Genomic DNA, 22,620 nt, shown 5'->3' with positions numbered 1-22,620 from the left:
TTGCCACTGCCATGGGTTTTGGAGGAGCTGGTGGGACATAAGCTGGAACTGCTGACACCATAGTGGATATTGGAGCTATGCTGGATACAGCAGGAGTAACAGTTGGGAGAGAAGACACACTGACCACATGCCTGGTTGGGGTCACAATCTGAGGTACAGTAGCACTATCACGTTGCATGTCCTCCATTCCCGGCTGTATATCTATAACCACAGACTGCATGGGCTGTCCAGCCACTGTAGTTCCCATAGCAAGGGTAGTGGTCATAGTAGGGAAGACGTGTTGGATAGCCCTGACTGCTGAGGGCTCTGTGGTGGTCTGGGGCAATGAAACTGAAGTAGATCGAGGTGGAGGGGGAGGAGGGGTTTTCTTTTTTATCATTGTAGTTGCTGCTGGAGCTGAAGTTGGCACTGGGGCTGGTTGGGCTGGAGTTGTCACCAGAGCAGACACTGGAGACGGGGCTTGGGATGTGGCAGAAGACATAGTTGAAACCAGGTCTGGCATTTGGACTATGACTGATGCAGGTGCTGAAGCAAACGCCTGGGCTGGAGCTGGAGTGGAAACTGGAGCTGGTGCTGCAACAGGTGCAGCTACAACCGGGGCTGTGGTTTGAGCTGAAACTACAGCAGGTCCTGGAATCGGTGCAAAGGAGACCTGCAAAGGAGCTGAACCCTGAGGGTAGGTATCTGAGATCTGAGATGGAGATGGAGATGAAACTAAGTCTGGCATTTGAACAATCACAGCAGTTGGGGCTATAGTCGGAGCTGGGGCTGGAGTTGGGGGTCCAGGTATAGGAGGCTCCATTAAAACTGGAGCAGTTATCTGAGCTTGGGTCGGATCAGACACCACATCCGGTATTGTAACTACAACTCTGGCTGAAGTAGCAGCTAAGGTTGACACCTGAGTAGGAGAGACAGCCGCAATGGGGGCAATTGATGGTGGAGAGAGGTCAGCAAGTTGCTCTGTTACAGCTGAGGATGGTGGTGTTGGTGTAGAGAGTGGGGTTGAGTCTGAAGAAAGAGGAGTTTGAGCCTGGAATGATGAGGATGATGTAGCATTAGAGGCTAAACTGGAGTCCGGAGTTGCTGGTGAAGTGGGTGAGGATCCTGGTGTTACTGGGGGAGGTGTAGTGGTTAGTTCTGGGGCTGAAATTGGAATAGGCTTGGGTTCTGGAATCTCACACACCACACTAATAGGCTCCATATCAGAATTCTCAGACAATGGTGGGCTAGTCTCTATATCCTCCCTGGACTCAGACTCATCGCTGGGAGTAATATCTGAGGAAATGCCAACACCATACTCCTCCACAAGACTGTCATCCTCTTCCTCCCCGGATGAACACGCGGTAATCTTGAGGTCTGGTATGGGATACAAGGACCTGGAGAGGGCAGGATCTTGAAGAACCATTGGCCTAACGAAACTTATAGATCCACTTGGGGTACTGGGAATGATAACCACCTCGGGGCGTTTCTGAGGAGGTTCTGAGGGCCGTGGTGGAGCTGGTCGTTTCTTTCTCTTCACTGATAATTCACTTGAAATATCCGTGTCTGACACCGGTTTCTCGAGTTCTCCCGGTGGACTTGTCTCACCCGTGGAGATGGTCACAACACAGGTCTCTGCTGCAAATAGTTCAGGCTCTGGAGACTCGGATGGTGAGGATTCCATGGCAGTCTGGGCCTGTTGGAACTCTTGCTCTATCATCATCAGTTCTCTCTTCTTCTGCATCATCTCCTCATAGACCTCCTCAGGCGACCGGAGTTTCTTCACTGGATCAGCATCAGTGTCCATACTGGATTCCATCTGCAGAACTACACTTTGGTTAGCTTCAGGCTCCTCAACTAATGACTCATACAGATAATCTTCTATTGCCATCCCTCCATAGAGTGGCTCAATATCAGGAGGGCTATCTCCTGGAATAGCTTTAGCGTGCTGAAGGATTTCCTCATATGCTTCATCTGCGCTCTTTAATGGTTTGGTCACTGTATCCTCCAATGCAAATTCATCAGAGGGGAAGAAGGGTATCACTGTTGGTGAAGGCTTGCCTCCCATCTGCACAGCTTGGCTGGCTTCTGGTTCTGACTCCATACTGGCAGAGTACTCAGAGCCAGAAGTCCTGTTGAATTCCTCCATCTCCTTTGCCTGTCTTAGCTCCTCTGTGGAGGAAGCATCCTCAATGGGAGACAGGTTACTGGGCGAGGGTAGTGGGTGGGCTTGTCTCCTTTGAGCCCTAAGTTCATCCTTGTCTCTTCTGGACTTTTTGGGGCCCCTCTTCCCTGGATGGTCACCCTCTGTCAATTCCTGTTCTCTCATAAGTTCATCCCCGTCCCTCATCTCTTCCTCCTCAGATGAGTCTTCAATGGTAGAGAGAGCCTGGCCTGGCTGCCTATGCTTAGCCTTGCGATGCTGTTTGTCCCCACTGGTTTTCTTGTGACTGGGGCTGCTGTCACTGTCCTCCTCAAGAGATGAGGCTGATGTGGGTGAAGTGCCTGGAGTGAAGCTGGATGCCTGGACGCTGGATGACCCCTTTGACAGAGATTCAGTAATGCTCTCTGCCTCGTCATCTGTGCTTTGTCTCCGTCTTGTTACTTTTCTGATATCAGAGGTCTCAGTAGTTTCCCCAGCATCTTGAGTGGTTAGAGTGTCTGTCTTCGGGAGGGATTTTCTTCTCTCCGGGGTGTTTTCATTGTCAGTGCTACCTTGTCTAGGCAGTGTCTTGGCTGGCACAGATGTATTGACCTGCCCAGCCTCCTCCACAGCTTCCTCTTCTGTCTCTCCCTTTTCTTTCTCATCCTCTGAGAGAGACATTACCTCCTCATCAACCATGCCCATTATCTGCCTTCTGATGAAATCTTCATCTTCTACAGAGGAATCAGCACTTTCAGTTTTTATTTCAGACTCACTGATATCCTCACTGGATGACACAGCATCCACCGTCAGCCTCCTTCTCTGGACCTGGGGCGAGGGTGTGAGCTCACCTCCACTGCTCTCTTCCATTGCTTGGAAACTGAGACGTCTCCTCACCACTTTAGCCTCCTCTGGAATACGTAAGTCAGGAGTAGTGTCCTTCACAGAGTTATCACTGACCGCTTGTACATCCTGCACTTCCTTGGATATCGGTATAATCTCTGGCTGATCTCTGTCATTGTGATCTTCAGCCTTGATTTTGGCAGAAACAACAGCACTCTCGACTTTGATCGGTTCAGTAGGGATAGCTGTGACCTGGTCAGCAGGGAGAGAGGCTTTTCTCATTGTGATAGGCTCCTTTTTTATTTCACCTTGCTCCTACAAGAGGATGGAAAACAACTGTCAACTTACAAAGTACAACTGTAATAAATACATGTGACTCATACAATATTTTAAATGTAATCAATAAATAAATAGATGTAAACAATATGTCCTTTATTGAAACATGTTGCACGGCATACATGTATATACAAGTAATAATTCCTAGTTCATTACTAAATTATATTTGTAAATGTTTTTTGTGCCTTTCTACCATTCTCCCATCCCACAATTTTGGTCATTATGCAAATTCCCTTGCTGGTCGTTGCGCTGCCCTACTGTCGGTCTGGGCTGGGTGTAGACTACCACATGTCTCCTCCGATACATGTGGAGTCGCCAGCTGCTTTCTTTCACCAGACCACTAGGGGTTTCACTGGGATAGCGTAATTATTACGCTCTATTGCAACAACCAGGACTCAGGACCCCACTGGTTTCCCACACGCAAACACCTTAGTGGTGGTAGGCGAGTGCTTAGACCTTTACACTACCCAGCGGTCCTAAATTACAATATATTTGACAATAGAGTGGATGTCTGACAAATGAGACAAACAATGATACCAATGACAATCTACTGTAGCCTATCTAACATTTTCAAGCTAGCATTATGATGTTTGTATAGTAATTAGGAATGTCCCGATCAACCATTTTTGCCCTTCCTTATTATGTTCCTAGATGTTCACAGTGCACACTTCAAGTCTATTTAAGTTAGTAAAGCCAATCAAATGTAGTCAATCCTCCTTATTCTCAGATTAAATTTTTCTTTCTGGATAATTTTTTTTTAACCCATTTTACCAATTTTTACCACCCAAAAGTGATTTGGGCTTAACGTGATCACTGTAGGTAGCCATAGCCTGAATATCTCCAGTTCAGTCATGTTATTTGCTGATGGAATGACCGTTTATAATCATAAGGATAGCAGCTACAACTAAGTGAACTAAGTGCCACCCAGAGTGAGTGTGTCTCTCATTCCGTTCACCTAATGATACCAACTTTGCATTAACATGGACCACTTGGATATTTTTTTAATGCTTTTAAATGTTTCCCCATGTGGCTTCATCATCTCATAAGAAACCACATGGATTACTGGTGGACAATCCTCTCGTATAACAGGCGAGAATGAACGCACATACATAACAGTGCTTCTCCACTCTGTCTCTCCCTTTTCGACTCTGTATGTCTGTGTGTGTGCATGTGTGCATAGCGTTACCGCCCACTGACTAAACAAGAGGACGCAGGCAGATGCCAAGCCTGCATCACAGCTTTCCCCCAATGGTTTTATTGATTTTGTACCAAAAAAGGTTTGGAATTTGATTGAACTTAATATAGCCTATACTGATCAGTAAAAACAAAAAGAAGCAGTGATCGGCCTCAATACCAATCTTTAAAATCGGACCGGGACATCCCTAGTAGTGGAGATGAAGGTATTCTTACCCTCACAGTGATGTCCTTAGTGGTCGCCAGTTGTGTCTCTGGAGACGGGGTGACCTCAACAGCCTTTTCTATCAATGGAGCAACCACTCCCCTAGTATCATCTGTAACTGGTTGGACTTGCTCCACATCTGCCACAGTGGTCTTCTCCAGTGGTTTTGTAGACTCCATCACTTTGATACTAGTGTCAGGCTTTACACTCTCAGCCGTCTTCTCTGGGCCAGAGACTCCTGCTGTGGCAGGAGAAGCCTTTGGCTCAGTCGTTGGAACGACTCCAGATGTAGAAACCACTGCAGTGACAGGAGGAGTGAGAGCAACCACAGCCACAGTAGCCGCAGCAACGCTGGCTTCAGCCTCAGGTTTAGATTCTTCAGCTTTGAGAACCGCTGTAACAGGGGGTTCCATTTTCACCGGCTTCACAGCCTTGGAAACATCTGCCTCGGGGGCCTCAACCTTCGGTATCTCTGTCTCCTTCCCTGCAGGGGCCATGGTGGGTGCAGGGGCCGTGGCGGGTGCAGGGGCCATGGGGGGTGAAGGGGCCGTGGCGGGTGCAGGGGCCGTGGGGGGTGCAGGGTCCGTGGGGGGTGCAGGGGCCGTGGGGGGTGAAGGGGCCGTGGTGGGTGCAGGGGCCGTGGCGGGTGCAGGGGCCGTGGCGGGTGCAGGGGCCGTGGGGGGTGCAGGGGCCGTGGGGGGTGCAGGGGCCGTGGGGGGTGCAGGGGCCGTGGCGGGTGCAGGGGCCGTGGTGGCCGCAGGGGCCGTGGTGGGTGCAGGGGCCGTGGCGGGTGCAGGGGCTGTGGCGGGTGCAGGGGCCGTGGGGGGTGCAGGGGCCGTGACGGGTGAAGGGGCCGTGGTGGGTGCAGGGACCCTGGCGGGTGCAGGGGCCGTGGTGGGCGCAGGGGCCGTGGTGGGCACAGGGACCCTGGCGGGTGCAGGGGTCGTGGTGGGCGCAGGGACCCTGGCGGGTGCAGCAGTCACTGGTGGAGGCTTGGTCTCTGCTTTGGTCGGTACAGCCGCTGCATTTGTTGGTGCAAGTTTGGGCTCTGGCTCTACCTTGGTTTGAGCTGTTATCAATTGAGGCTCCATCTTGTGCTCCACCTTGGCGGGTACCGGTGTGGACTCCATTGCAGGCGCAGGTGGGGCCTCTGCCTTTGTGGTCGGAGGTGTTTTCTCTGCATGTGTGGGCTGGGCCTCTGCCTTGATAGGTATAGCTGAAGGCTGGGACATCTTTCCCGCGTCTCCCAGCTGTCCAGACAGAGCCCTCTGAGTCTGGCAGTTCAGACAAAGCCATTCCTTCTGTAAGCACACAGACACACAAACACACACAGGTGGTTAGGACACTCTTCTTCACACAGGGGATTGGCTGGAATCCAAAAAGAACATTAGATAAACAAAATGGTAATTTCATATGCAATCGATTGCAGAGGGAAGAAATAAGCAACACAAACACATTCTTTGCATCTCTATTGAGCTACTGCAGTGTGTGGTAGTGAACAATAGTAGATTTTCTTCACTTGGGCAAAGAGGCTTTCTTACACTCTCTCTAGTTCACCTAAGGACACCATATCATTACAGCCAACGTATTAAACACAAGTGAAAAGTAGAGTAGAATGCAGTCTGTTATGCAGACGAATACCACAGTACCACACACACAGTCTTCACCCTAGCTCTACCTGCATCTGACAAATACAAAACCACAGCAAATATAAAAAAAGATAATTAAACCCAATGCCAGTTTCTATGGAACCCCTTCAGCCTCCAATGTTAACATGCCTACCGACAATTAGTCTACAGCTTCATGACACCCGACGTTAGGTGGCAGAGAGGGAATGCTTACCTTGCAAAAGAGATAATCACATCTTATATTCAATCGTATTGCGTTTTATAGTTAATCCTCCGTAGCAGTGTTTCTTATCAGAGCCACGGTAAGCTCCATTTAGCATTTAACAGCTCAGGAGGAGGAAAAGCATTATCTGTCAATTGATAAAGCAGACTGTGGCATCTGAGCAGAGACCAAAATCGCAGCACTGCGCCGCTCGCCTCTGCAGAGCCGGGGGAGAGGAGCTACGGTACACGGGGCAGAGGAGGAGATTATATCGCTCTCATATCCTGTTTATTAAACACCTCTCGGCTTCCATCACTATACGCATGAGAGATCTGGATCTACTCACAACTTTAGCTACACACACACACGCACACACACACACACACACACACACACACACACACACACACACACACACACACACACACACACACACACACACACACACACACACACACACACACACACACGCGCGCGCGCGCACACACGCACACATACACACACACACACATATCCATGGAACCACATGGGCTGGAAGTGCACACTAAAATGTTCATACGTCATTGTGAACATATACTGTATAGGATGGAATATGGATGTGTGTACATATGACCATGCAAATATTCTGGAGCACATGCACCTGAACACACACATGCACACAAACACACTCATACACGCACACACTTCCTTACACACAGATTAGTGCTATTTTAGAATCCAATTACGTAAACAAATAATATAGCATGGGCACCCTTGCTGAGGAGAGCTTTACTAAGTGATGTAACCTACCCTCTCTCATATCAGCTTAGAGACCACTCTCTCCATCCAGCTGTGCTGGGGATTCCATGTCTGTTCCCAGAGACAAGTCTTACTGTAAATATCTACACTGGCACAAACCGGCTCTGAGAACCCCTTCTAAACAGAAGAAAAGGCTAAAGGGAAGGGCTGAAAATATGTATAAAAAAAAAAATAATAATAATTAAATACGTTTTTTATTTTATTTTTTGTTTTACATTTTCGTTTTTAATTCAGTTTAGTTTAGTTACTTTCCAGAGTGGGTTTGCTTGTTTCAGTAAAATGTTCTTATTGTTTAAACATTTTTAGTTTTAGTTTAGTTTTTATTTGTTTCAGTGTTAGTTTGGTATTTGTCGGGTGTACGATTTTAGAATGGGTATTTCAGTACAAACACAACATGTTGCGAAGGTAATTGACTGTCATGCTGTTGTGTTGACAAATGTGACCAAGCGTGGGTAAATTAGTTTAAGAAAGCCTTTGCAACTAATTCAGCGTCTGTTAAAAGCCTGAAATAAAAAATAAAGTGAGTCAGAGTAGCATGAAGCTATGAGAGTACAAATATAAGCTCCATATTTCTGATGGTCAATTACTGCTCCCTGTCAGCCTTGCTATCATGTCTTGAATCATGGTACAGCATAATCGTCTGTGTCTACGAGCATGCTTGTGTAGGCTACTGTATATCAAAACTGCAGTTTAAATTATATAGCAGTCACACCAGCTGTCAGTGTCAGGAAGTCCAATTACCAATCACAGTTACTCTCTCAAGGATATGTAGACCAAAATCCTGTAAAATGTCTAAAATATTGAAATGTCAGTTCTAATATTCTAAAATATATATACTGTATAATAGTCTTAAACATCAGTGAATGACACCCCCCCCCCCCTCCTCTCTCTGTCATGCTTACAGGATGTAATCACTGCTAACAAGAAAACTGCTCCCGTCGCATGCAAATCAGCAAAACCATGTCACCGGTGGGGCCAATCAGGCGATTAGCCTAATTGGTAATACAAAATGTCAACGCTTCCTGCTCCTCTGATCACCTCACAATGTCCTCATCAAAGGCAGCACACATACCGATGCCATACGAAGAGAAAATAAAGAGACATAATGTCCTTTTTTAATGAAAAAATATGTTAGAATATTACTTGTTTATTGAACATGCATTAATAATTGGATTTAGTTTTGAGAATATTAATTAAGAAAACTAAATCTAAAATACTAATATAATTTGCATAACAGAGGCGGTGTAATTGAATGTGAAATCTAATATTTTCTTCCCTTTCCCCCCTGAAAAGCACTCCCATGTAAATAAATAACCATTACCGTTACTTGCACACCGCCTCATTGTGTCGTTTATCATCATAACCCCAATAAATTGCATTCACTGTATCCACAAACAACTAACAACAGTAAGATCAGTGTGAAAGCTTTCTCACTTCTTGCCACCGACACTAATCACACAACTGATCCAGTGTCCTCAGTTTGCTTTTGAGCTGTAAGCGTATCAAACCCTCATTTGCATAACTCATTAAACCCCCCCTCTCCTTCCCACAATATCCAACGTCTGCCCCTTTTGAACAGGGCAGATTGAACAGTCACAGGGTCCTGAGGGTGAAGGCATTCTCCTAGGCAGAGAGCTGGACGACGTTCCACTGTCAAACATCTCTGCCCAAAGAGGAAGTCAACTAACCTGCTTCCTTTACTTCCTTTACTTCCTTTAATGATTTCATGCATCTGCACAACCTTGTTTATTGGAAACGGCGACAAACGCAGCCATACATGCTTCCTTACCCCAAAAAATATACTAATAGTCTATTTACTTTTCAGATAACTACATCACTGCACAGGCCTGGACTGGCCATCTGTCATATCGGGCATTTGCCCGGTATGCCGATGCATCTTTGGGCCGTTATGATTTGATAAAAAAAAATATATTATTTATTCAAAATAAAATGTATAGTTTTTTTTAAAGTTTGGTCAACGACCGGCCCACTACTAGGCTGGGACAGCGGCCCATTGGTACTGACTGACACTGGGCTGGCCCAATCACATCTCTTACTAAGCACCCCCCCGCCAGTCGTGCAGATACATGGCTGAGAGGGGGGCTGGTACATGACTGAGATGGGGCTGTGGTACATGACTGAGATAAGGCTGTGGTACATGACTGAGAGGGGGCTGGTATACAGGACTGAGAGGGGGCTGGTACATGACTGAGATGGGGCTGTGGTACATGACTGAGATAAGGCTGTGGTACATGACTGAGATGGGGCTGTGGTACATGACTGAAAGGGGGCTGGTACATGACTGAGAGGGGGCTGGTATACAGGACTGAGAGGGGGCTGGTGACAAAATGGCATCCAATGTAATAAAAAAAGTCAACCAACGAACTAGATTCTTGTACCGGATCTCCTCTCTGGTAAACAAGAATACCCTGAAGACTCTGGCAGGAGCACTCATTCAAGGGTACTACGACTATGCTTGCACCTCATGGTAACAAAGCACCTCAAAGGCGCTAAAAACAAGATTACAAACATCACAAAACAAACTGGTCAGACTTCTACTTGACCTTACCCCTAGAACCCACCTCACCCCTGCCCACTTTGACAACCTAGGATGGCTTAGAGTAGACGACAGAGTACAGCAACTTGCAATGGGCCTGGTCTACAAGATACACTATACGACTAAGGTACCCATGTACATGTCAAAATACATCCCAAAGGTCAGTGAATACCATGACCACAACACCAGAGGAAGCTCAACAAATCATGTTAAACCCAGATTCGGCTCAAACAAGGGACTAAACACGTTTCACAATTATGCCACATCAATGTGGAACGCCCTACCCAAAGCTGTAAAATAATGTGAATCCCTACCCACATTCAAAACCGCTCTTAAAGAGCACCTACGGGAGGCTGCAATTCGAAACTGGCCACGGTAAATGTCCAAACCCCCCACCCCCTCCTAATAGACAGTCTCCTCCCCACCGCATGTATATATTATCTCCCCGCCGTATGTATATTTCTCTCCCACCCACCCACCCCCTCCAAATGTACAGTCTCCTCCCCACCGTATGTATAGTTCTCTCCCACCTACCCACCCCCTCCTAATGTACAGTCCCCTCCCCATCATATGTATATACTCTGTCAGGATCTATGGGTCCTGCAAGGACAATTGTTTTGATTAACTTATATACTACTATTTCCAAATTCAAATTTGATATACTGTATCTCCCAGCCATGTGTTAGTCCATCAACCAATCATCATCTTATTTATCTTTATTACCCTACCATCAAAGGTGTAATATGTAATCTAAATGTAAACAAAAGGCTAGACCAACCCCCAACAAAGAATGTTCATTCTCGATTTGATTGACTCGAGTTGATAGATACAAGGACTCAATACAATGACTCAAATAATATGGTAAATAAGGGTTTTTAATTGTATTTGCTGAAGTGTGTGGCTTTAAAACCCACCCCCTCCAAATGTACAGTCTCCTCCCCACCGTATGTATAGTTCTCTCCCACCTACCCACCCCCTCCTAATGTACAGTCCCCTCCCCATCATATGTATATACTCTGTCAGGATCTATGGGTAACAGTACTGTATATTTGAATATGGTATATGTCACAAATGTAACAGTACTAAATACCTGTATGTCCCTATGCCATAAATGTCATGTATGTTGAGTATGTCATAAATGTCTATATGAATTGAAAATGGGGGACCCTGATGTAAACAAGACAAACGTCTTTCTCTGGTCTGCATCCCCTTAACAATTGTGTGTATTGAGCCGTACTGTATTGTACCCATTCTGCAATCTGTTAAATAAAGTGTTCATTCATTCATTCATACATGACTGAGATGGGGCTGTGGTACATGACTGAGATAAGGCTGTGGTACATGACTGAGAGGGGGCTGTGGTACATGACTGAGATGGGGCTGTGGTACATGACTGAAAGGGGGCTGGTACATGACTGAGAGGGGGCTGGTATACAGGACTGAGAGGGGGCTGGTACATGACTGAGATGGGGCTGTGGTACATGACTGAGATGGGGCTGTGGTACACGACTGAGAGGGGGCTGTGGTACATGACTGAGATGGGGCTGTGGTACATGACTGAGAGGGGGCTGGTACATGACTGAGAGGGGGCTGGTATACAGGACTGCGAGGGGGCTGGTATACATGACTGAGAGGAGGCTGGTACACGACTGAGATGGGGCTGGTGCATGACTGGGAGGGGGCTGGTATACAGGACTGAGAGGGGGCTGGTATACATGACTGAGAGGTGGCTGGTACATGACTGAGAAGGGGCTGGCTGGTACATGACTGAGAGGGGTGAATGAATGAATGAATGAATGAATGAATGAATGAATGAATGAATGAATGAATGAATGAATGAATGAATGAATGAATGAATGAATGAAAACTTTATTTAACAGATTGCAGAATGGGTACAATACAGTACGGCTCAATACAATTGTTAAGGGGATGCAGACCTGAGAAAGACGTTTGTCTTGTTTCCATCAGGGTCCCCCATTTTCAATTCATATAGAGGGGCTGGCTGGTACATGACTGAGAGGGGGCTGGTACCATGTATTGTGCATCATTGTAGGTCAAACCATTAAAAAGTTAATTTCCACGGCAGCCATTTTGGATTTCGGTCTAAATTAGTGTATTAACCCTCCTAGATGACAAATCCATTGAGAAACGAAGTGCCACAGATGACCCAACTACTAGGTCCATATCGTATCATCATAATATTATTTTTAAAATCATTAGGATAAGGGTTCCCTTTATAAAGATGCATGAAAAGGCTGTATAATATGCAACACCTGTAGCTCAACTGCAAAAACTGCTTTTTTGATTTGATTAGATTTATTTGGAAATTAAAACATAAAAACAAATGATCTTGACCAATTTGTATTCCTTATTTTAGGATATCACCTAAAAGCATTCATTAAAACACTTATTTCCAAGGTGGTCCTCGATGGAAGACATAAAAACACAGCACATATAGCCTACTCAACTGCTAATTTTTGCTCAACTGCAAAAATGTATGCCTACTTATGTATTAGCCTACAGGGAAAAACACATTCACAACAGGCAGCAAAGTTTATTTTCAGCCAAGTAATAAGGTAACTATTAGGATATATATGGTATGGATTACTTACTCTTATAACTTACTATCTGTGGTAGCTCTAGTCTCCACCTACACAAATAGTTTTTGTGCTGTCCATTGAGCATGCACCTTCACGTGGTAGGCACATTAACTGTAGGTCAAACTCCTTAAACAAACAAGCACACCATTGATTTAATTGCCATGTAAATCACATACAAAGATCTAACTATTACTCCTCTCTGAACATGAATATAAAAGAAAAAGGTGATCTATTAACTGTGTAAACCTTATGCAATATTCATCATTGATATTTGAAATCTGTATGAACTGAGTAGTTAGTATCAAATGAAATAAGATGGAACAGCTCCATGCATTCATTGAATAAACAACTATTTGCTCATTACCAGTATGGTGTTTAAATTGTACAGCTTTTTGCACATCTTTGTCAGGGAATTCCAACAATTCTGGACCTGAATGTACCAGTTAATTGTAATCATCTCTCTCTCCTTATGTCTAGTCAAGCCAGGTTGTGGAGGAGAGAGACAGGGATGAACAGGCTGTAGACTACTTTGCCCGTCCTGAGCCTGCTATGATGCAGGTGTTTTACATCACCACCCAAAACAAGATTCAGCCAAGAGTGAGTGAGTACACTGGTCCACTTGCACTGGTACACTTGTCCATGGCACTTACTACCCAGCTTTGTAGTGGTTTGGGGGAATAGTACAGTAGGTACGCATATTTAAGGGGACCGCAAGGATGGTGTACTGGTGAGTGGTGTCCGACCGATTATGGTGGGCCGATCTGGGCCAAAAATGCCAGGGCAGATTTTTGGTCCCAGTCCAGCCCTGTCACTGCATAACTCATGAATGTTCAGACAAGCTGAATTTTTGGTTATTAGTTATACTCTGTATTAGGGCTGGACAGTATGGTCTAAAATGTATATCACGGTATAATTTGAAGCATAGACGGTAACGGTATATATCACTGTATATTAACTTTTCTTAAAATGTCTATATAAATGCTTCTGAAGGGGTAAAACACTGGTATGGCAGCTATTACTGTACTCTTGTATTACTAGGACATATTTCACATAGTACAGAGGTATTTTATTAAGAACATTTATTGTGCAAAACTGCAATAGAAAAATGCAAAACCTTTTCTCAAGTGTCAGCGGGCAGGTAACGCGTATCTTGGATTGAGTGCTTTGACCATGTCTTTAAAGCCCTTTCGATCGACAGTTTGAAAAGGAACCATGTCATTACACAAGTAAACAGCGACAGCGTTTGTTATGTTGGTCCACCGCTGGCTTTTTTGTCGTTGTTAACTTCAAATGTAAATAATCAAAAATAATAAAATTATTCTGTTACAGCTGTTGAGCTATACTATAGCTAATGTCCATCAATATCTTCCTTTTTAATGAAATAGGTTCAAGAATCGAATCAGGATTGTTAGCAGAGAGAGAGAGAGAGAGAGAAAGAGAGAGGGATGGGGGAGACAGAGTGAGAGAGAGAGGGAGGGGGCTGCTAGAGTGGAGCTAACGTTAACTTGCTGAGGCTAGTACATCGACAGGCTGCTAGAGTGGAGCGACAGTGGCTCAGGAGGTAGATCAGTCGTCTGGCAATCCGGAGGTTCCCGGTTCGATTCCCGCTCCTCCCGGGCAGCGTGTCGATGTGTCCTTGAGCAAGACACTTAACCCCTAATTGCTCCCGATGAGCAGGTTGGCACCTTGCATGGTTGCCTCCTCCGTCGGTGTGTGAATGAATGGGTAATATGTGAGTAACAAATTGTAAAGCGCTTTGGATAAAAGCGCTATATAAAAAAGCAGCCATTTACCATTTACCATTTGGAGCTAACGTTAACTTGCTGAGGCTAGTACATCGACAGGCTGCTAGAGTGGAGCTAACGTTAACTTGCTGAGGCTAGTACATCGACAGGCTGCTAGAGTGGAGCCAGGGAACAAAATAACTGGGCGCCCATCGCCAAATGCGTGTAGATTTACCGTCTGGCGTCTAACAATAATAATCTGCCCGCCAGATGGCGGGTGTAGTTCATATCGATACTCTTATTTTGAAAATCCTGTGCGGGTCTCATTGCCGCCCCAAGCGCAGCTCCAGTCATAATATCTGGGCTCCGGCAGCTAGCAACGTTCAGGTTCATATGATACTCTTATTTTGAAAAACCCTTAGCAACTCCGCGAGTCATATGATATCTGCCCACTCAGTGTTGTTTCTTGAAAACAGAGCAGCGTTGTAAACAGAGCAGCGTTAACACAGCAGTGCGCCTACAGACGCGAAATAAGTCTGTGATGTTTTTTTTCTTCTCACAACGAGTCCAATGCAGCTACATGCTTTGCACCGTCGCCATTCCTTTATGCCCACATCGCCCGAAATGAACGTTTATGTACCAATCACTACAACGTTAACGTCAGCTAACAAGCTAATCCTGATGATCAGACGAGACAGAGCCATAAACAGCACTGAGGAAAGGGAAATGGGGGGGGGGGGCACTCTCCCCTTCCCTGTGTGTGTGCGTGCGTTTGGAAAGACGACGGAATCACTAGTCAGGACTCAGGACAGGAGTATATTATAGTAAACTGAGGATTACTGAGGATGGACAGATAATGTTGATATTCAAATATAAAAAAATTGAGAGGAGTGGAAGTTTGAAGACAGACTACAATATGATGCGGGGGTGGTGAGTTGAAACACAGTGTGTGTGTGTGTCCCGACCCCACTTCTATGTTTCAATAAATTATTTGCATTTAAAACTATTAACGCTGACTCATTCCTTCAGTCCACTCAAAATTATGCTAATATTCCTTATGTTGTTTATGATATTAATTGAAAATAGCATATGAGGGTATTATATGTAATAATAACACATGGCGATATACTAAAAAGCTATTTATAATTTTTGGCTAGTAAAAAATCTGCCCGGCTGGTAGTTTTAAAAATCTACCAGCCAAATGGCTGGTAAGTCAAAAAGTTAAGTTTGTTCCCTGAGTGGAGCTAACGTTAACTTGCTGAGGCTAGTACATCGACAGGCTGCTAGAGTGGAGCTAACGTTAACTTGCTGAGGCTAGTACATCGACAGGCTGCTAGAGTGGAGCTAACGTTAACTTGCTGAGGCTAGTACATCGACAGGCTGCTAGGAGTGGAGCTAACTTGCTGAGGCTAGATCAACAGTTAACATTACATAAGATTTTAGCGTGACGTGGGCATTCCAAAATGGCGAGGATGCAAAGCATGTTAGACCATTGGATCCGTCGCAGAGTTTACATTACACATAGAAACTGCGCGACTCGCAAGAGAAGTTGTCACACAGCCTTCAAACGCAGGGCGAAAGAGCTAGTTTGCTTCTAGAATTGAAGGTCCGCTCTGCTCTGTGTCTATTATGAAATGACAATTGCGCGTTGACACGGCCACTGCGTGAAGCCTCTGTGCTCCTAAATAACTTTTTCCAGTTCGCACATATTTATTATCTATGACTAATTCTATCTATTTTTAGGGGCAAATGCGAGTGAAATTGTTGCGCACATGACGTCATTGCTATTTTAGAGCTGCTCTACCGGTTACAAGGTAGGCCTATAGTCAAAATCCATACCGTAGCGCAAATTCATACCGTTTATACCGTATACCGTTTATACCGTCCACCCCTACTCTGTATGCACCCAATTCAATGTTATAGCCTCATTTTCTTTCAAACTATTTTGGTGGCGGATGTCTCAATTTGGTACAAATGTTGACTCAGCTTGGGCAGAGCTGTTTAGCAGGCTGTGACGTACAGGCGTAGAGACAGCTCTGCGTAGGAGTGTGGGGTGAAAGATGAAAATAGAACAATTCACAGATGACTGATGCCCTAGCTCTGTGTTCCCCAGTATAGTACCCAGTCTCTTCCCTGTCTCCATCTGTCTAAACATGGCCCTGCCTCTCATACCTCTCTCCAGGTGCTAACCCTGGCACCAGCCCAAGTCCAGCGTCTAGCTAATTGACGTTGATAATCCAAATGAAAAACAGAAGGACGGACAGCTAGATTAGAGGAGCATGCAAATGAAGACCACACATACATTTGGACAAAATGTTAACACCGTATTAAGTTATTATGTGCTCTTACAGTAGTTGGGCTGGGTGATATAGCTAATTATATCAGATCACAATATTTTTCTTAGTTTTTTGATGGTATTTATTTTTCCAGTACAAATTACAATGTTACAGTTTATTTAACAAATTACAGTGTTTTTTTATATATCTTTTTTATCTTGTTATATAATTGTCATGGTGTCATTTCACTCAAAATTGTTTCTTTTATTTTCACCCTTGTGTGGTGTTCAGGTCTTTGGGACCCGTTTTCAATGTTTACTAAAAGAGAAATTACATGATAATTGTTTTAACCTGAGACTCATTGGCCTTGCCTGTCTCATTTTATGCGAAGAACATATAAAATAACACAATTTCATTGAGCGCACACTGGGCACCCCCCTACACATTTATATTACATATGTGGTGTTTGGGTCCACTAGAATTGTAGGTGAAAACAAGTAAATATGGTAAAAATTCAACAAAAAGGTTCACTGTTTACCTTCACTGTCTGCCTCCACCTTGTTTCATTTATATTTTTCAAGATTTACATGATTTATTCCATTAATGTCTTGACTATAATGGATAATAATTTTTTATCACATATTTGATCACAAAAAAACAAATAGGACTTCTATTGATAAATGTGATCTAGCAGGGGAATGTCGTATTTTTACATGAATTGTTGTGACTTTATTGTTTTATAATCCCAATGATGTTGTGGGTCCACCAGACCTGCGAACATTGGGTGAGTAACAAAAACGTGAACACCACAGAAGGGTTGATAGTGCTGCAAGGACAATTATTTTGATTAACTTATATACTACTATTTCCAAATTCAATTTTGATATACTGTACCTCCCAGCCATGTGTTAGTCCATCAACCAATCATCATCTTATTTATCTTTATTACCCTACCATCAAAGGCGTAATATGTAATCTAAATGTAAACAAAAGGCTAGACCAACCCCCAACAAAGAATGTTCATTCTCGATTTGATTGACTCGAGTTGATAGATACAAGGACTCAATACAATGACTCAAATAATATGGTAAATAAGGGTTTTTAATTGTATTTGCTGAATTGTGTGGCTTTAAAAGCGTGGTATGGTTGAGAATGTTTCTAAACACTGTAAAATTTAAGAAAATGTGTGTATACCATATATTTATATTGTAAACAAAAACTAAAACAAAACGGGTAACAAGAGTCATACTGTACTGTATGTGTGTTTACTCAAGGAAGATAACTTAGTATGACACAGCATATGTGTATGGATCTCTCTCTCTCTGAATTTTACATTAAGATAAGATTCCACCAAGCCCACCTCATTCTCCTATAGCCTATGTGTCTACCTGACAGGTACTACGATTCTCCTATAGCCTATGTGTCTACCTGACAGGTACTAACATTCTCATATAGCCTCTATGTGTCTACTCTGGCTTCCACTGGCTTCCAATCAAATACAAATACAGGATACATTTTAAAATACTACTCATCACATTTAAAGCCCTCAACAACCTTGCCCCTCCCTACCTGTCCGACCTCCTCCACCGTCACATGCCCACCCGTCGCCTTAGGTCTGCAGATGCCAACCTCCTAACACCTCCCACGACCAAGCTCCGGACCTGGGGCGACAGGGCCTTTGCTGCTGCTGCCCCCTCCCTCTGGAATGCCCTCCCCAGCCATATCCGTGATGCAAACACCCTGACATCTTTTAAATCAGCCCTCAAAACTCACCTTTTCAATCTTGCTTTTGACCTCTAATTCTGTCAGTTTTATTTTATTTTGTCATGTATTATTTTTGTTCTGTTTTTGTTCTGTTTTTTGTTTTGCCATAGTTTTGTCTCTCCTACCCATGTAAAGCGTCTTTGAGCACCTGGAAAAGCGCTATATAAGATAGATGTATTATAATTATTATTATTACTCTACATGGTACTAAGATTATCCTATAGCCTCATCTCTACCCCACATGTACTAAGATGCTCCTATAGCCCCACAGGTACTTAAGTGGCACAATGCCCAAATCAAGAATTCCTATATGTTATTTCCATGGCCATGGAATGTTCAATAAATATTTGTGAACATAAGCTAGAATCAAACTTGTGATGTCATCAAGTATACAGTCTGGAGCTGCTCCATTGACAATGCATGGGAGACTGATTTTGTGGACCCACATCATCTTTGTTTTATCATTTATATCCAAATTAACTATTATTCTATTGTTTCAGTTCTGAAACAGAAGATGGGTCTGCATTATTCAGAACATTCCACAGGGTTCTCAGTGTCACCTTTACCATCTCTCCCACTCCATTGGACATCACCATTTTGAGTTTTAGCACTCTAGTTTTGGGATTTGGGTGAGAGTTGTTTGTGGTCAGTGAAACTTTGTACTGTCTTAGCCCTTTCACTGCCACACAGAAAAGGGTTAACCCTTTCACAACCACACTACAGAAGGTTAACCCTTCTTTCACTACCACAATACAGACGGTTGTGAAAGCTTAACCTTCTGTAGTGTGGTAGTGAAAAGGTTAAACCACAGGAATAACATGCATGTTATGGGCATAGCCCCCCCCCCCCCCCCCTGCAGCAGGACCCTGAGGTCTGGAAAGTTGCAATCATCCCCTCTTCTAATTAAATCAGTTTTATGAGAAGGAGTAGAGCAGGAGCCCCAAGCAGATACCAGAGGGAGTCTCTGTTCACCGTGATTAGCCTCTGAGCTGGATTACCAGACCTTCACAATGACAACAGTGGGGAGGAGCTGCTTGCTGACACACAGGCAACGCCAGCGTCACACTCTCTCTGCTGAGCTTGGCAATAAATCCCCTCAATTCATTTTATACACAGTGCAGAGACACAACTCAATATATTACAAACAAACAACGGGCTGGGAAAAGTCCCAAACTAAGTCAGGCCATGAATCACCCTAAAACGACAACATTTAGCCTTTTTCAGTGTACTATGTGACGATCTACAGAGCATCGGTGGATAAACAACGGTTGGAATCAATCATGTTCAACCACTGGCACGGATGTCACATGATACAGGTCTGCTGATCGACAAGGATTGACTTTAAATCTAAATGTGAACTGTTGTTACCGTAATGCACCCTTCCCTTTTACATTTCCACACCGATACGGAAATACAACAACATCGTATTGCATTAGTAGTACAGGCCTTGTGCCATGCAGTAAACGCACCTGTAACTAGGCATCCAGCAAACTCAAGATTTACATTTCATATAAATTTGAAGCTGGTATTTCATGGCCCGTCAGCTCGCTCCTTTTCTTGTTGATTCTGGAGCTGGTAAGTTCCTTATTGATTTCCTGGCAGACGCCTTTGGCAACAGCTGTAGCCAGCTAATTTACTTGGCTTTCAGCAGCCCCCACAGAGCACTGCCCCTCATAAATCAGGCCCTCTGATAATAGAGAATGTTGACCCACTAATCTGTAATAAGCAGAGTGCTGCATTCTACAGATGGGTTGCACCCCCTATTCTCTCCAATCGGACAAATGGCACATCCACAACGTTTCCTTTGAAGAGATGGAGCAAGAGATGGGGGTGTGCGCTGGGAGAGGGGGAGCTGGAAAGAGAGATGGGGGTGTGCGCTGGGAGAGGAGGCATTAGGATATGCATTAATGAGGCCAGACCTCATGGGGAATATCGTTGTACTGACAGCCAAGCCAACCATCAAAATAGCTACCAGCATCAATTTTCAGGGATTGTTGCAGCCTGAGGGATGACTGTCACAGCTCTCAAAAATAATGTTCCCAAACATGAGCCATCAGCCGCCCTGAAAATAGCAGATACGGCAGGCTAATCTGTTTTAAAGCAAACCGAGAGAACCCTGCTTTACATATTGGACCAATTGAATCTGTCAAATGTAGATCAACTGTATTTCAAACATGTTCTAGAGCAGCATCAGGAGCATTGGGCTACAGTAGCATGTATCAACTCAGCTAGCGCCCATGAACTAGCATGTAGCCCAGAGGGGAAGGTGGCAGCAGGTAGAGGCTATGTGTTCTGAGTGACACACCAGGGGGGTCTCATGTCCTTATCGCCGTGCCAACAGTCTGCAGCTTGCTGGCCCGCAGTAGAGCACAGCTCTGAGTTTTACACAGGCCTAGCCCTGGCAGGGTATATGGAGGAAGTTGGGTCCTAATTAATTAACAGTTCAGTAGAGCTACGTGTCAACAAACATTGGGGATGGGCTAGGCCTGTGTGTGCCCAGGAACAATCCCCTTGATCCTTGGCAGTTTTCAAGGGTATTTAGAGGGTAAGCAATACAGCTTACTTGGCAAATGCATTGGCAGGCATGGTCCCTTTACTATTATCTGATAAGGGCTCTAGGGCCAAGCTGTGGGGTGAAAAGTCTCAATCAAATTATGAATACTGCTGACTTGTCAGTATGGCACAAACAAATGAGTTACGTATTATTATTATTATTATTATTATTATTATTATTATTATTATTATTATTATTATTATTATTATTATTATTATTATTATTATTATTATTATTATTATTATTATTATTATTATTATTATTATTATTATTATTATTATTATTATTATTATTATTATTATTATTGTTGTTGTATTAGCATCTTAACACTCGGGAACTGTCATCCATGATGGGCGGAGCAGGGAATACATGTGCCCTAGAGATAACAGACAACATTCACTCCCAGGCTTTTGATAACATCAGCTGGAGGAGAACGAGAGAGGGTGGGGGGGTTGATGGAGAGAAAGATCAGCTGGAGCAGAATGAGAGAGGGTGGGGGGGTTGATGGACAGAAAGATCAGCTGCCAGAGCAGAACGAGAGAGGGTGGGGGGGTTGATGGAGAGAAAGATCAGCTGGAGCAGAATGAGAGAGGGTGGGGGGGTTGATGGACAGAAACATCAGCTGGAGCAGAATGAGAGAGGGTGGGGGGGTTGATGGACAGAAACATCAGCTGGAGCGGAATGAGAGAGGGTGGGGGGGTTGATGGACAGAAACATCAGCTGGAGCAGAATGAGAGAGGGTGGGGGGGTTGATGGACAGAAACATCAGCTGGAGCGGAATGAGAGAGGGTGGGGGGGTTGATGGACAGAAACATCAGCTGGAGCGGAATGAGAGAGGATGGGGGGTTGATGGACAGAAAGATCAGCTGGAGCAGAATGAGAGAGGGTGGGGGGGTTGATGGACAGAAACATCAGCTGGAGCGGAATGAGAGAGGATGGGGGGGTTGATGGACAGTCTTGCTGCCGGCACTTCAGTGGCCATCTCTCCCTCCCCTCTGATGCAACAATCACTTTTAGAATTGTAAAAGAAAAGGAGGCAGGCATTTCTACCATGTCATACCATGTGATTATAATAAGACGTTGTGATGGGGGAGAAGCTGAAGGAAAAACACAGTCTAGCACAACAATGAGTGTGCCTGCTGTCACGCCTGTCATCAGAGTTCACCCTCATCCTGACTGGCTGTGAAGCCATGTCACACACAGTGGGGCAAAAACATATGTGTTTGTCTCTCCCCCCATTCAGACCCTTAGGCTGGCTGATCTTAGGCTGGCTGGTCTTGATTTGTTTCTCAGTGAAAGACGCGAGGAGTCTCAATTACTAAGAGCCAGCATTATTTCACTTTCCGCATTATTTAAACATAACGATGTGCCAGTTGAGCTGAGTCTTACTTAGAATCTGTTTCTAGGAATAGGGGGAGGAGAGAGAGAGAGAGAGAGAGAGAGAGAGAGAGCGAGAGAGAGCGAGAGAGAGCGAGAGAGAGAGAGAGAGAGAGAGAGAGAGAGAGAGAGAGAGAGAGAGAGAGAGAGAGAGAGAGAGAGAGAGAGAGAGAGAGAGTCAACATTGCAGGGTATGGCTTACAGGAAGAGTTCTAATAGGTTGTCAAGTCACAATACAATTGTCTATCTTATATAATACAACTGTAACTTTGAATTGCATCTAATGCTAGCTGGTCGCACAATTAAAGCGTGTGTTTGAGTTGTGCTTGTGGAGATCTGGAAAAGAGAGCTTAATTATTCAAACATTAGCGTTAACAGATGACCTTATACAAAAGCCTTCAGTTCTGTGAGTTATACTGAGGGCTAAAATTATGCATTAT

At 44.5% G+C, this 22,620-nt stretch overlaps 1 protein-coding gene across 1 annotated transcript in view; it reads right to left on the bottom strand.

Moving 5' to 3' along the window:
• The window catches only part of pclob (piccolo presynaptic cytomatrix protein b), a gene marked incomplete at both ends in the record, with an annotated part of 168,151 nt that overhangs the window by 125,534 nt on the left and 19,997 nt on the right, over positions 1-22,620 (bottom strand). Inside the window, 3 exons of the mRNA XM_084335184.1 lie at positions 296-573; positions 897-3,280; positions 4,712-6,001. Coding sequence (XP_084191310.1) covers positions 296-573; positions 897-3,280; positions 4,712-6,001 — 3,952 coding nt within the window. The remainder of the gene's footprint in view (positions 1-295; positions 574-896; positions 3,281-4,711; positions 6,002-22,620) is intronic.

Source organism: Notolepis coatsorum (genome assembly GCF_963971535.1).
Source record: "Notolepis coatsorum genome assembly, chromosome: 18".
Taxonomy (NCBI): domain Eukaryota; kingdom Metazoa; phylum Chordata; class Actinopteri; order Aulopiformes; family Paralepididae; genus Notolepis; species Notolepis coatsorum.
Note: the sequence above shows the minus strand (reverse complement) of the source record. Positions and strands in the feature narration are given on the sequence as shown.